This window comes from Nyctibius grandis, chromosome 8 (assembly GCF_013368605.1).
Source record: "Nyctibius grandis isolate bNycGra1 chromosome 8, bNycGra1.pri, whole genome shotgun sequence".
Taxonomy (NCBI): Eukaryota; Metazoa; Chordata; class Aves; order Nyctibiiformes; family Nyctibiidae; genus Nyctibius; species Nyctibius grandis.
In genome coordinates, this window is record NC_090665.1 from 25129747 (window position 1) to 25145605 (window position 15859).

General features: G+C 39.9%; 1 protein-coding gene across 1 annotated transcript; it reads right to left on the reverse strand.

Moving 5' to 3' along the window:
- Positions 1 to 3016: 3016 nt before the first annotated feature.
- Positions 3017 to 14729, reverse strand: ATP6V1G3 (ATPase H+ transporting V1 subunit G3). The gene is made up of 3 exons (XM_068406910.1): positions 14648 to 14729; positions 6357 to 6457; positions 3017 to 3190 (listed from the first exon to the last, which is right to left on the reverse strand). Exons 1-3 carry the CDS (start codon positions 14727 to 14729, stop codon positions 3017 to 3019), a joined length of 357 nt encoding a protein of 118 aa, XP_068263011.1.
- Between the last annotated feature and the right edge of the window lie 1130 nt (positions 14730 to 15859).

Here is a 15859-nt window from a genome sequence, read left to right on the forward strand (position 1 = left end):
GCAGCCAGGCCTGTCCCACCCCAGGCAGGGAATTGGGTGGGCGGGGGGCAGCATTGGGCACCTCCCTGGGGACTGGGCGGGCTGAGGACAAGCTGGGAACGTGAGTCACGGTGAAAAGCATGTCATGGAGGAAAGGGAGTGTGTGGTCAGGGCCCTTACAGACATCATCGGACTGATGTTTGGTTAAACCTGAGGGCTTGTTTTGCTCAAGGTGTCCTAACCAGTCATTTGTAATCATCTGAGGTAGGTAACTGCTACTACAGAGTAAGCATTTTTTACTTTTTTATGCATTCGAGATTATTTTGAAATTAAACATCCTTGCTGTCTATTATTTTTTCTTTTGTATGAAATGATTATTCGCCGTTATCCTGAATATGCAAATGTCATATACAAGATATTTTGTGCACTTGTAAATTCAGCAGGCATTTTCTTGGCACCTCAATATTCCATTGATGCAGCTGGTACTTTACACTCTCATTTAAAAAAAACCAATATCTTGCCAAATTACATGAAGTCTAATTTGGCCTTTACCTCTGTACAGATAAAAGTGGTGGTAAACCACCCTTTCCCTGTCCAGAAGTAGGAATGAATGTAGAAAAGAGCAAATGTGCAGAGTGCTCAAGGCTCTTGGGTTTATATCTCTCAAGATCAAAGAGCTAATTATAACGAATTCATTCCTTTTTCATGAGCGGTAGCTCTTCATTCTGGCCACAGTTCAAGAAAATAATCACGTTCAGGAGGTTTGAGTGCTTAAGACCCAGTTGTGTCTCAGGTATGCAGGTGATAGCAAGGCTACAGCCAGGTCATTGTTGTGATTGCTGTGCAGTGTCACCTCGTGAGAGACGGCACAGCTGCACCGTCCCCTCCAGACAGTGCTCGTCCACGCTGCTGGCGATGTCTGCTGTCCCCCACCATGTGCTCGGTTTTTGTCAAGGAGGTTTAATGGGATAATGTATTTTAAAGGAGATTTAATAAGAGAGGTGTTGTGGCCATTAGGACCAGAAGGGTAGGTGTAGCCTTGAAAGGAGGACAGAAGCTTTGCAAGAGAAGCAGTTGGTGACAGAAGACAGATTTTGGCAAGAATAAGGGAAAGAGGGAATGTCATAAAAAAGAAGCAGGGCAATGCAGGAAGACAAAGCGTTATTTCATGTAATCTGTGTTGCTGCCCTCCTGAAAAGCTGCTGGTTTAGCTTCCTGCCCACCAGCTGGCAGTGGAAACCCCATTGCTCTAGTTCTGCAGCTGAACCTGCAACATTTCTGTATGTTTAGAAGTGATAACTGGTGGAAAGGGTGCTGAGGTAGCCCAGAAGGGAAAGTGGAGCAGTCCTGAACACTGCAGTGAGTCCTTGTGAGAGATGAGTGTCCACCTTGGTGACTGTTTAAGTTCACAGAAAATACATGCCTCACAGCTGAGCTCTATGCTGGGACTGCAGCCCTGACCCAAACCGGAGGCATGTGTGCCTGAGCAATGAGGTGATCCCAACTGCCCTGTGCCACACAGGAGGGTGCCTGCGCTGGCTCGTGTGCGTAGGCTGGGACTGGAGTTCCTTCATCTGCCCAGTAAATCAAAGCCTATCACAACTTGATTCAAAGCACTCCTAAATAAATGAGCCTTTCAGCTGATGTCAATAGGATTTCTAGTCTCTTTCCCATTCCTCAGCATCCTTGTGTCCCCAGAGAACATAATCAAGCACAGGAGACTGTAACAATCAGGGCTTGGAGATTATGTGGCATCAGGCACAGCCTTGAGGAGTCATGTTTGCTGACATTGAGTTGCCTACAGCTTTATGGTCATTTTACACACGACAGCATGTCAGCTGTGTAAACCTTGCTGGAACAGGAGATTGCCTATGACTAGCTGCTGTGAAATTGAAATGATTTGTCTATGTCTACGTGGACTGAAAATCATGGCTATTGTTTGCTAGTCATTGCAGTTTCTCAAGCTGCTTTTCTAATTCAGTGTAATTTTTGTAGTGGAGGTGAGGAATTAAGGGGGTTCATGATGCAAGTGTGTGCCAGATGCCCACTTCATCGGTGCTTCCCGTCAGCCTCCCATCAGATTTAATGGGCTTCACCTTGAACGCACCAGATCGTGTTGTATTTTCCTAACTTCAGTAGAATTTATTCCAAGGGAAATCTGTGCCATTGCAGAGGGAAATATTACTTGAGGTAACTTAGGGTAACAGAAGTGAGCTCTAAATGACCTGATTTCTGTGAACAACCTGTGGATTAAGGTACTATTTAGTGTAACTGGCGTAGAGTTTGAGCCCACGGATTCCTGTGCTTTCGGTGTATCTGTATAGATAATGATGGATGTGCTAGTCTGCACCTTGAACCAAAGCAATTTCATAAATAATGATTACTCCTGTTCTCATTTTTCAGACTTAACAAAGCTGTATAAAGTTTGTGGTTAAACAACAGGACAGTACTTTGAGTATGGCTTTTGAACATAATTCTGTACAAGTCAGCTATATTTTGCTTTAAATTAGCATAGAAAAATTGAAAATGTTTTGACCTGTTCTTTTTGACCAAAAGCTACAGAGTTCCTGTATGTTCCATAACCTGACCACTCTGTGTGTCATAAGGAAAACAGAAATGCTTTATTTTAAGTTTTTGTGATATTCTATTTCACATGACTTGAAGTACAATAAAGATTGGGATAAACAGACTTTATGCAACACCACATCCCAGTACAGAACATTTTATAAGAGAAAAGGAATAAAGACTCCCACTGAAAAGCTGCTGGTGTCAAGTAATCATTTATTCTGCTGTTGTTAGCTTGCCCCCATCTAAATGACAGGGGCTTAGCTACCAACAGGAAACAATATTCCAACAAATGCTCGTGAAACCCTGTATAATTGTTGTCACGTCAAAAGCCTATGTGGAACTGTGTGCTTTTGGCTTTAGTGTTCTTTTTTTCTCACACATACAGAAACAATAAATGAGGAAATATTTATGCTTATCAAGAAAGAAGGCTACTATTTACAAACATCCTTCCGCAGCACATCAATGAATCTTAAACTGCGTGTCTGAAGTTTGGGTGAACTTCAGGGTTGATGTCGCATATCGTGCTCAAAAGCTTTTTCATCAAGCTCTCCATACTCTTGTGGTAGCTGCTAGTGAGGTTTCTGATGGTTTCTGCTGTTTGCTCTTCTATTTTAGCAGAGAGGTTACCCTGGGAGCCCATTACCTGAAAAGCAGAAGTCCTCTGAGCAAATTAAATTGTTATATATGACTATGTTTATTGTACTTTCCTTCATCATCTAGCATAAACATAATGCAAACATGTCACAGTGCTTCCTACCAGTAAGGGTATGGTCTAGGTTGAACTGTACGCGTGGAAACAGGATTAAAGGGAACCCTCCCCATGCAATGAAAGTTTCCCGGCTCACTGTGGGAACACCATAGTACATGTTTTGTCTTTTGTATCGCTCATTTTAATTTGTTTTCTATTTTAATGACTAGTCAACTAAGTTCTATCACGAGTGTGCTTCGTTTGGCCTCACTGAGAATGAATGTGAGTGCGGCTAAGGAGCAAAACATGGGAAAGCCTTCCTGACAGTGCATAATTACAGTTTCAGAGTACTTGAAATGTTTTCAGCAGTTAGTGATCTATAACCCTCAACAGGCCTCAGACAAGGTCTTTTAATGTTACATTTTCTTATCTGGCGAAATACCAGACAGCTTCTGGCACAGTTAATATCAGGACATTCGCTTAGAATTTAATTGACTCTGGACTCACTGAACATTTTAGCAAGGTTATGTTATAAACAGATGCATGCGTTCCAAATCCGTGACTTTGCTCCCTCCTCCCCCACTGCCCCAACATCCCTTGAATTCTTCCCTTATGGAAAAGTCCTTCAAATACCAGTAGGGAAATTGGTTTCCAGCTAAAGAATTCCACAGGGCAGAGCAGAAGACATTTCTGCATGCTGGCAGAATAAGAAAGGAGTAAGTAACATATTCTGCTGTGGTTCTCTGGGGTAGACTAGCAGCTGAAGCTAACCTGTGATGTTAGTGGGATACTCAGAGGATGACCAGTAACAGGGGAGGAGTCATTAGCTTTATTTTCCATGTGATTTCAGCCCAACTTAGTCCTTGAAAGAAGGAAAAGCATCTGAGTTAAGATGTTTGCACAAATCACCTTTGCAATTCTATTTGTCAGTACCTGGCAACACAGTAAGAAGTTTGTCCGTATCCAGATGTAAAACACTTTCGGATTTGGAAGAAATACAGGACGTAGACATAGTTGTAAATATAAGGAAAAGATTATAGTTTTCTATAGGAACTATTTTTAGCTGGCATTTTATTTTAGCTTTCAGACATATTGTAAGGGTCTCATATGTGAAAGACTGTACAGCTTAGACCAGATTTATAAAGCTGATTTTTTCCACTGGAGACAATAACTTTCTAGAGATCCCAGATGGCTGCATGTTATCCAGCTACTAAATAATTATGAAAAACCTCAAGAAAAGTATTATAATTTTAAGAAGAGCCTCTGTAGACTGGGAACTTGCTCTCTCAGTTTATGTTAATGCTGTCACTTGAGATAGTAGATTCTTACTCTTATACACTTTTTTTTCCTTTTCCTGATTCTGAATTTGAAGACCTTTTTCTTGCCAGAATGCAGACAATGTTCTGCTTAGTCTATGACTTCAGCTGACCTTGGAGGTCTGTCCCTTATTTCGCCCATACTGGTTTTATGCTAGCATCATTCCAAAGTAGCTAAAATGTTACATTGACTTGGAAGCCACAAAATTCAGAACTAGGCTTCACATCTCCAGAGTTTGGTGATCTCAGACACTGAGTACAAATACCATGAGCACTAGCAAAATTGGCTTGAGATCCGGGCTTAAATTTTGTGTATTTTGAAAAAAGATATTGCTTATTTTCACTCTAACCTCAAATTAATCTTTATTTTGTGTTGCTGCTGCTGTTCATTCTGGACTGATATGGAACATCTCATACTATGAGAAAATTTGCCCCAGTTTGGATACAGCAACACAAAGTAAGAGGAGGAATAGCATTAATGAGACTGTGACAAAGAATTAAAAATACTTGTGTCTGAGTATCTGAGCCAGTAAACTGAACTGGGCATCAGACTTCCCTCTGCATTGGCTTAGCTGGAACTCCTGGCTGCCTTTCAGGCACAGGTTAATAATGATGACGTTTGTCTGGGTAGATAAATGCTCAACATAATGGGGTCAGGGAATGTGAAGGAGGACTGCAATGATCTTGTACAACATGCTGTTATTTGAGGAGCAATATGTGCTCTGTCCTGCTTGTGTGAAATGTTCAGTCGACAAACAGTGGCCTTTCCCTGCAGCTTTAATTTTGTTTGTGATGAAAAAAATTGAGTTCACACTGAAGCAACATCTCTTCTCTTCTGCTATTTCAGACCTAAAACAAGAAGTCTGGCTTGACTGAAAAGGTGAACAAATTTTAGAGGTGTTTTTACTTTATTTTAGTGTCAGTAAACATCTGAAATTGTACATATAAAACAATTCTGCCTGGCTGTGTGACAGTGTGTCGAGGGGCTAGCAGTGTATGTTAGAGACTTTGTGTGTATATCTATTCCTAAGGCTTGTGATCTTGGCTGGAAAATGTTTTATGTGAAGTGTGACTGCCATGACAGGTTTGTAAAACAGTTTTTATTTGACCTCTTTGGCTTTTTTTTTGTGGCAGCTTTTGCACATGTAGTTTCCTTGCTTTTGCACAAAACAAGCAAGGGAAAAAACAAGAACAGAAATGTAAGAGGAAGGTCACCAAGTAAAAAGAGAATGGTTTTTGAACCTTCATGAAAATACTAGAGAAAACTGCAAGATGGCATAAAAGTATAAAATGTACTATAATTCAGATGTGAAAATATCAGTCAGGCCACTTTTACTATGAAAATATAGTGAAAACTCTAAAGTTTTGGTGATTTGAGTTCATTAAAGATGCAGTCATGTATGCAGTCAAAGAAGTCAGCTAAAGTGAAACAGAAATAGAAAGAAAGATTTTAAATCTTTGCTTTTACTGAAACCTCCAGTTTCAAGACAGGAATGAGGTCTGTTTGGAGTTAAAGTGAATCCAAAGGTATTTTTCCTTAAGGGAGATACATCTTCAAAGAACAAGCAGGAACTAAATATGGAATCTGGACATTTTTGGTGGTGAAAGTCCACAATATCTTCTACAAATGCATTCAAAGCCTGAGGAGAAGTGAAAATGAAGCATATGCACATCATAGGTGGTATTTCTGTGTCTGATCAGTATGATCACGTTGGTTTGCAGAAGTCTCCACGTAACACTGTGAAGCAATTTGTTTTACCGTTGAGCACATTTACACTACAAAAGAACACATGCAGGTTTCTTACATTTGTTTGCTTGTTCCTAAATTCCTTCTCCCTTTGTAACCGGTAGTGGTCTATCTCGGCTATGGCTTCTTCTTTGGCCTGCTTCAGCCTCTTTCCCTTTCCTAATGGGGGAAGAAACAGGGATTTACTTCACACTTGTCACTGTATCCCAAAAGATGAATCTCTCTAAATCAGAGGTATTTTACATGGCATAGTAAAATGGACAAAGCTTGGAGCAAAGTCAGCAGCAGCTTTATTTGCACAAGAATGGTCAGAAGAGCCGAAGTGATTTAGGTAGGGTACTTTTTCATTGAAAGCCGGTCATGCAAGTACCCATCTCCTGAGACCAACTCCCTGTGTCAAAGCACACATCAAATGAAAAGCTTGTTGGTTTGCTAACAACAGAAGTCTTTTTGCAACTACACATTTTCTCATAACACAAATGATTTTTTTTTTTAATCACAGCTCGGTGTTTAAATAAATATATATCTTTCCTTCAGCAGCAGCAGTAGCAGCCAGATAACAGATTTTACTTGTCACTGATGGGAAAAGATGTTATTCTGTAAGATTTGCTGTATTGATTGGCTGCCGGAATCCCTTCATCCCACACCAACTGGATTCTGCTTAGAGCTGGCACATTTCCAAAGTACTCCAAGATATGTCTTAACCACTACCAAACTGAGTTGCAGCCTTCAGGCTTTGTCCTCTTCTCCCCCACCCTTTTCCCCTAACATCTGTTAAATGCAGAGGTGAGTGATTAAGAGAAAAAGGAGGTCAATGGTATTCTTTACCAATATATAGAAAATATGAAAGTGATTAAAAAGTCTTTTTTTTTTTTTTTTTTCATGTTTGAACAGGAGGGTGATCTGTAAGAGGTAGCATTTTAGGCTGTAGTGGAAACTACAGCATTCCTTCTCAACAGGCTTGTTTACATACTTAATTTTGTTCACTGCAAATAGCTACTTTGTCTTAGGTAAAATGCGAAGGGTTTGTCAAATCAAGCCCACATAAGTCATTGCAGGACTTGGCATAAGGTAGTTCCCAGGTCTAGCAGGGATGTTATGTAAAGAATAAGAGAAAAAGTTTGATGGGAATGTGATGCTTAAGTTTGTTCTTGAAGCAAGTGTGGAACATATAACCACTCCACGGTGGTGCATCTCTGTCTGCCTGTTTTGTATAAAGTTGGTAAAGTTGCATGGATCTCTGTAGGACTCTGCTACACTACTTTGTGAAGAAAAGTCACTTTCTGACTGCTGGGGCTGTAAACTTCTTGAATGAAAGTTGATGTGTGATATTTGAGACACCTGGGCTGATGCTGATTTTTGGGATCTCTTTCTGCTGTACAGCTAGAATTTTAGGAGTGGGAGGGGATAAGCTTGTTCCCTTTTCTTAACAGGAGAATTGTCTTCAATTGCTGAAAAAGCTATTGCTTAGTTGCTTACATTAGGATATCACAAGAATGGGAGTGAAGGCTAGGCAACTGAAAAAGTCATCTTGATCTGATGTGTGAAACATCCATTTATTTACTTAATTGTAACCACCTACTTAATTAACATCACTGAGCAATGTGAATACTTTTGTAAGTTTTGTTTATTTTTTTTAAATCTCAATACAAGCACAAAAGTTGAAGACAGTACCTTTTCTGAAATCCTAAGGAACATTCTCCAACTAGGCTAGAAAGATGAGCACTAGTATTTCTGATTTATTTTCTCTAGGCTGCTACACTGGATTGGCTACACATGTGCTGGGCTTCTGAAGACTTATCAGGTGTGGCATATGACAACCTCCTGCTACTAAGCATGTCACAATGAAGAAGCTGAATCTTGGCAGGAAAACTTGTTTTTGATACATCTGAGATTCAGCAAAAGCCTGGGTAAAATGCCTGATCCAGTGGTAAATTATTTGCCCAGTTGATGGCTCCTTCTGAAGTCATTATCTGCAGACTGGTGAGTAGAACCAGAGAGATGCCTGAAGTGTGAATTTCCTTTTAAAGTCTTGATTCCTGGACCGTTTGATTTTGTAGGTGTGCTTATAGTGGTACCTGGGGTGTGTGATTGTATGAAGGCTTTTTACAGGAAGGAGCAACCTGGTGAGGAACCAGATAGCTTTACTGACTCTCAGTTCATCAGTGCAGTGCTCTCTTCTGTAGTTATTTATATTTCTCAGAGTCCTTCTGCCACTGAGGCACTATGCTTATGTATAAAGGGGCAGAGAGGCAGTTTAAAACCTAGCGTGTACTTTCCTAGAGTTTGTACTTGTTTGATAAGGCCTGATTCCCTCAGCTTCTGCCGCTCACTGTATAAAGTCTTGGGACCAGTATGTGTGAACTGACAGATTTGAGTAGGAGCCTGACATCAGTCTGGACAACAAAATTTGGGACCAGGTTTAGGTCTGTATTTTGAAGGTTCCTTTGGTCTTCTCTCCAAATCTGGAGCTGATTCAGCCTTTTACAGAGTTTTCCTCTAGGAGCTGAGCCGGGGGGGTGATTCTCTGGAGCTGGAAGTTGTGGGTAGTGACTACAATGAAGCTCTGCCAATTTCACCAGCTGAGGAACTGGATCTCTATAGCAAATTAAACTATTTCAAAATCAGTGGGATTTTAATTTCAAATTCCATCTGCGGGGGCCATCTGTAGTAAATATGTTGCATATTTGGCCACCAGATAGATAAGTAAATCCATTTAAAATGCACAAAATGGAAAGAGATTAACTGTAAAACAACAGTTCATTTGCCCCTGACAATGTAGCTAGTGAACCAAAAAGTGTATATATATATACACGTCAGCTCTTGACAGTGCACTGGAGAAAGCACAATATATAGGGTGTCACTGTAGGGTGGCAGCCATTTCATTTTTCCATGATGCCTTTAGGACTGGCACAGCAGGAACTTGCCGTTTCCTATTTAATTAAGTGGAAAAGCTGTGAGTAAATTACTGCTAGTTCAACAACGTCGTGGACAGAATCGGCAACTGCCAACATATGCGATGGTGCATATGCTGCACCTGATTAAGGAAGTTAAGCAGAAACTAGAGCCTAACCTGCTGTTTCACTAGAGACAAACCAAAATTAATTAATCAGTCTGTTATTAACCTCTTGTCTGCTACCTTAGTTGCAATATGGGATTGCCTTTTCAAAGTCTTACTCCTCTTCTGTCTGGGATTCTCTGCGGAACACAGCTGAGCTGAAATCAAACCTTACCCACTGAAGGGTGGCAGAGCATTGAAATTCAGCCAAGATCATGCAAAAAAAGGGCAAGAAATACAGGAGGATGGGCAAACCAACCTGTCCCTACGACATTTCCTCTAGGATCAGAAAGGCAAGGTACAGAAAGCTCCAAGTTTGAAGAGACTTTTGCCCCAAAGGGCTTGATGTGCAGGCCAGGTTTGCTGCTGCCCCTTTGTCCCTCTTTTCCATCCTTGCAGACAGGGAGCAGCAAAGCGGCTGTGCTATGCCTGGTTTCCTTGTCCACTCCTATCCATGATTATGGTAGCTGATAGCCTATAAATTTCTAGGCATCATGTTAAATTGGCCAAATCTTAACCAACTTTCTGTAACAAGTCAGCCCTGTATTAGATTTTCTTATTTAGCCTGGGAAGGCATTATTAGTATAGAGAAAGGTTGTATTCTTCTTTTTAGGTATTTTTGTGGTGTTAATGAAATAGTGAGCTCTGGTTAGTTCCAAAAGAACTGCTGAGGTTTTAGGTTGTTAGAGTTTTTTAGATCTTGCAAGAAAAAGACAGTAGAAAGCAAAAATGTTGCATTCTGATTTGCTCAAACACTAAGTTATCTTAATTTCCAAAAACTGCTGTGCTAAAATTTGCTTTCTGTTTTCAAACATATCATCTAGGCTTCTAGCTGAATTTCTGCATAGAAATCATGTCATATAAAGAAGTTGCCAAAAATTAATCCTATTTTCTTTAAACAGGACAATTTCAGTTGTCTTTAAGAGTGTTAAGTGGTCTGCAAAATGGGATTTAGGGATGTTCATTTTGAGAAGACTATTTTGCACTTTTAATGAAATACAATAGAAGCAGCTGATCAGTACGTATAGCTATTTCAGGAGATAAAATATCTCCTGGATATTACCCAAGAGAGTGCCATGGATATAATTCTGTTTACAATATCTTATTTTGGTTAACATTTGTTTTTAATCTGATTTCCTGAAACCTTTCGTCTGAGTTTTTGTTTTATTAGGCACTAGAAATTCAAGCCAAGATATAAAAATCTATAGGAAAATAATTTTTGCTAAACCCAGTGTTCATGACACATTTGTTTCCCTTGTTTTTACCCAAAAGGATTTTCTGGAATTGATGCCTTGGCTCTGACAGTGCTCAGTTATGCCTGGGATCCAAATTATGCTTAAAGCAAAAATGATAGATAAAGCAGTGCTGTGTATAAAAGGCCAAAGGATTGCAGACTGTTTTGGTTTGTGTTTAGTCAATTTACTAGTTGCAGCCTTACATGTGTGCATTTACCAACAAACTATTAATAATTTGCTGGGTATAAATGACATCAGCCAATGACACAGGAAAGATATGGCAAGCCAGGATAAAGGTTATTGATCAAGAAGTATGAAAAAGAATGTACAGAGGAGCTTTAGCACTATATTTTTGATTTGCTTCATGTCTATAAATATAATTTTATTTATTTGCTATTTTTTCAGTTCTCCAAAGTGGATTTTGCATTACAAATAGCTGCACATATGTCAGTAAAAACTAGGCCCATTATCTGTTTATACAATATTATGTGTGTTCACACTACATTTTGAGCTGGTTATGTGAGTATCAACTGTAAACACTGGAGGGTTTGCATAAGGGTAGTTTTGCTAATCACATTTCCTTGAAAATGACTTTTCCTGGTGTGTCCCATGAACTACCTGCCTTTCATTCTTCTCATGTTGCAATGTAAATAGAATAGTTGATTTGCATGGTGGTGTTGTGCAATGGCTGTGTGCGGTGACAAAGGGGTCATGTGTACGGTTTAGCAGGGACAGGACTGCATTAGCACTCGCTGCTCAGGTTCATTGCTTTCGCTTGCAGCCCAGAGCCGCAGAGTGTCAGGCCCTGAGCAGAAGCTGCTGATCTGAACTGGTACCAGGTGGATCTGGGCTGGTGTTTCCTGGGGTGAAGCAGCATGTCCTTGTCTTGTTTCTCCAAACTGTGTGTGCACAGGTTAACCGATTGCACTGGATATATTGATTGTGTTTCATGTAATTCCTTTTATCTTAGTTTTTACGCTTAGAGACAAACTATGCAATCCTTTATGCTGATCTAACTGCAGAATCACTCTGGGGAAGAGGCTAATGCTGATCTAACTGCAGAATCACTCTGGGGAAGAGGCTATTGGACTTATTCTGACTTGGCATAACCATATTTGACACTAAAAGAATCTCTTTTGTCCTTGTCCCACAGTATTTAATTTATGCTGGTATGGTTAGGTATCTAAGGTGGTGTGGTAATGTTGCTATGAAACATATTGAAATTAAGGACAACATGAAAAATTTTAATTTTTATTTTGTAGCTTCACTGCAAACCTCTTGTAATGTTGAATATAATAATGATTGTCTAGGTATAATTATTCTGTTAGATTAGCTATAATGCTTGGTTTACAAAATCCAGGGTGGAATAGTCCTTAGAAAAACAAGAATCAGCAACTTTAAGGCTTGACCTTGCTCGTGTGATCCATGAGATCTAAAATTCACGAGAGCTTTGCTGTTTGCACCCTAGGAGAAACTGTTGGCAGTACTTAACATGAACAAAAAGATCCACCCAAGTCTTTAGGCTGTAGATGAATATGGCACGTCAGTAGTTATTTGAACTTTTGCCCTTGATCTGCTATACCTAGGAATAAAATCTCTTAGAAATGCTTGAGTTTTTTAACAGGAGCTCACAGAGCTGCTGAGGCTGGAAGGGGCCCCCATGGTCTGCTCCAACCCCCTGCTCAGAGCAGGCTCAGCAAGGGCAGCTTGATGGGGGCCATATCCAGCGGGTTTTGATCTCTCAGAGACTCCACAGTCTCTCTGGGCAGCCTGTTCCTGGGTTATAGTGTTGTTTTCTTATGTTTAAATTTGGGCTATTATCTCTTGCCCTTTCAATGGATACCACTGGAAAGAGTCTGGCTCTGTCTTCTTTACCCCCCTCCATCTTTTTCACTCCCCCGACCCAATTTTTATGAGAAATTTTAATTTTCCTTCATAAGTTTTGTAAAGGCAAAAGAATGTTTGGCTTTAAAAGTAATAGGGAAGGTCATACTGATGAAATATTTCTACTCTAAATATTTTTTACTGATGGCAAAATTCTTAATAGCGGTTTTTCTGTAGCTTCTGAATAACTCCTACTAAACACTAATACACTGGTGAGTGTAGGCAGTGGTTTAATACAAGTTTCTGACTCTGAGGGGTCTGGAAGATATTTTGTCTGTAAGAAGACCCGTGCTTATCACAAGCACTCTGTGTGGGGCTAAGCTGATGACAAGGGAGTGCGTTTTTTGCGGAGTAGAGTAAATGCACCTGTAACCATGTCTGGATTCTGCAAGACACTTGTCTCTGGTTATTACTTTTATGTTATAATGAAGCTTTTCATTTTTTGAGTTTCTTAATTTATGAAACCTCTTTTTAACTGGCAGTTTTAGAAAAAGCTAGTATGACTTTTCTGGTTTTAAGAACAAAAGCAAACCAAATGAAAACAAAAAAATCAGAACCAAAAGGAAAGGGCAATGAACATCAAGCTATCATAGCTAAAGACCTGATTCTGCACTCTGTGTTCAGACCAAACTCCCACTCCCTCGGCTGGGGGCTGTGCCTTTCCAGGTCATACGCTTTCTTGCTTCTTGCTCTGGGGAACAGTGCGTTTCCTCTGTCCAGGAACAGCCATCCCACCAGAGCACCTCATTTGGCTGTATAAGGATCAGATCGCTTCTTCGTTATTCCTTGCTTTCAGGCTGGGAACAGCAACCCCAAACACCTTTTTGTGAGCCTTCTGTTTTATGAAGGAGGGAGAATATTTGGGTTTTTTTCTATGTTGCTTTTACAAGGCACAGGCAGTGGCTGGGTGCTCAGGGAAGGGGTATTGCATTTCTACTTATTTTTTTGTGTGCTGCTGTACAAATTAACATGTCACGCTAATAATTAATCAACACACAAAAACGCTGATTTGTGTGTAGAACGGACACAGAAACTACACAAATTATTTTTGTTTAGCTTGTATTTCTCCATGGTAAACAAAATATTTCCTTCATCACACTCTTGCTGCACGTGACGTGATCTTCATGCATTTAGTTGAGTCCTGCAGGACAACGTTGTTTGCTGCTCCTGGTTTCTAAATCAGGATAACCCCGTGAAACAGTATTAATGTTTCAGGGCTAATGCACGTCAGTGACTCATGTGGTTGGTACCTACATTTGGGAGGGTAAGATCACCATATTTTGCATTAGATCACTGGAACATGAATGCAGAAAATGAAGGAAATAGATAATGGAAAGATTCTGCCAGGAGAATTATTTCTTTGATTTAATTATTCTAGCAGACACCTTCATTTTTATATTGTTGTTATTAATTTTTTGCTTAATATGACTAGAATAAAAATATTTGCATTTATTATTATTGGTTATCTAATATGCTTTTCCTTGGGCATTTATTTAGGCATTCAGTAAACAAGACTGAAATTTTAAGTTGAATATTTAATCCCTTTCTGATTACTTGTACCGTGTAATAAGACTTATATGAATGACCTATTACAGTACTGACAGTGCTTGTGATTGTACCATGACTTTGATTACCATCATTGTGCTGAAGTCTCCCTTTGTTTTCATATAATTTTTTTTGAAGCTCAGCTGAGATTAGAAGGCAAGTTACTAGATCTCATAAGTAAAGAGGAACACTGAAAAATATATACAAGACCTATAAAGAGAAACAGAGAGTTTGGAGTCTCATCCTCCAGAGCTGGCAGCCAGAGGCATGTAGGCTTCTAGTTTAAATAGCTAAGGAAGGCCGTAATGATGTTATTGGCATTGAGATAAAGCAAGAATAAATCTATCTGACAGGATGAATATAACAAAGAAAACCTTGTTTAATGTAATAAGGCACGTGTACAAGCACACATGTGCACACAGGATTTTAAGCAAACTCTGAATGTTCAGGTTTGGTTAAATGCCTAGCTGCAGTCAAGGCACAGCACTCAGGCAAGTGAGAAGAGAGAACAGGAGCAGCACAGCAGAGATGTATACAGATGAAATCATGTTGTTTTTCCGTGAGCCACTGTAATTCTGAAAACTACAGTAAGTTGAAAACTACGGTAAAACCAGGAGAGCTACTTACTTTTTTTGGCTTCCTCCAGTTTGTCCTTGGCACGTTTTTCTGCCTGCAAAAGCTGCTGGATTCCCTGAGACTGGCTGGTCATGCTGATTGCTGAGGCTGGTGCACTTCTGCAGGGACCGGAGCTCGGAGGGAGTTTTATACAGCCGCCAGGCTCTTCCTTGTGCTTTTGTTCTGTCTGTTATTACAACAGCCTTCCAGATTGCACCAAACCAGCTGGCTCGGCCTGGATTGCTGCTGGGCAAAAAGGCCTGGCAGTGCAATCAGAAAAACACAGCAGTGAGGTTGAAAGGAATGTTCTTCTCTCCTCAGGGTCACAAAAAAGCTGAAGTGTGTCCGATTAACACATTGGGAAAAGAAGAGCACTCCAAGTGGCTTGTAGTTTAATGGGGATTTTTTTTTTTTTTTATCTTTTACTGCTGATGCAGAATATAGTTAATCTTGTCAGGGGAACTGAGAAAAAAAAATGACTGAGAAAAGAAAAAGTTTCTTGGAATTTTCTTCTATTTAAAATTTCCCCTGAATGTGAAGAATCAGACTCAGTTAACAAGTAATTTTGGTTGAACGCAGTGAGCTGGTTGTAGGCTTCTGGTTGGTGTTACTTCTTAACATTATCTGTTAGAGTTTTTTCACTTTAAAAAAAAAATTTTAATTGGAAATTAATTCATCAGGGACTAAAGTTTAAAAAAGCACCTGGTGGTTGAGCTGTGCTCTGTGTTATAATCTGCCATGAGGGAGCTGAGTGCAGTGGTGGGAAGCTGTGGGATTGGCCCTAAGATCCAGACCCTGGGAAGGTATGACTGGTGGTCTAGGTCTTACTTTCAAGTCCTAACACACACAACACTCAAATGAATGCGTGAGTGTGGCTGTAGATGCACATCCCGTTCCCTACAGTAGGAAAAAGTGTTTTGTGAGCTACTGCATGAATAACTAGCATGTTCATATTTTGAATCCTTATTAAAAAAACAACAAATCCCACTGTCACAGGTACTTTGGCCATTGCACAGGAGGGGGACACGTCAAGATGCGTAATTAAATAATTTTTTTTTTTAAATACTACATAGCATGAGTAAAGCATATTTATTGCAAGTTCTTCTGACACAGCTGTGTCAGGACCTTCTGATATAAATAGATTTTTTTCTGGCTGCAATTATATATATAGAGAGATATATATTTATACATATATGTATGTAGATATGATTTCTGCATATATAT

Bases quoted from the DNA above. Each gene is read 5' to 3' on its own strand.
- ATP6V1G3 (XM_068406910.1), bottom strand. From the start codon at position 14,729: ATGACCAGCCAGTCTCAGGGAATCCAGCAGCTTTTGCAGGCAGAAAAA. The intron at 6,458-14,647 runs GTAAGTAGCTCT...TTCCCCCATTAG, and splicing joins ACTGGAGGAAGCCAAAAAAA to GAAAGGGAAAGAGGCTGAAG. The intron at 3,191-6,356 runs GTAAGAAACCTG...TCTGCTTTTCAG, and splicing joins TTAGGAACAAGCAAACAAAT to GTAATGGGCTCCCAGGGTAA.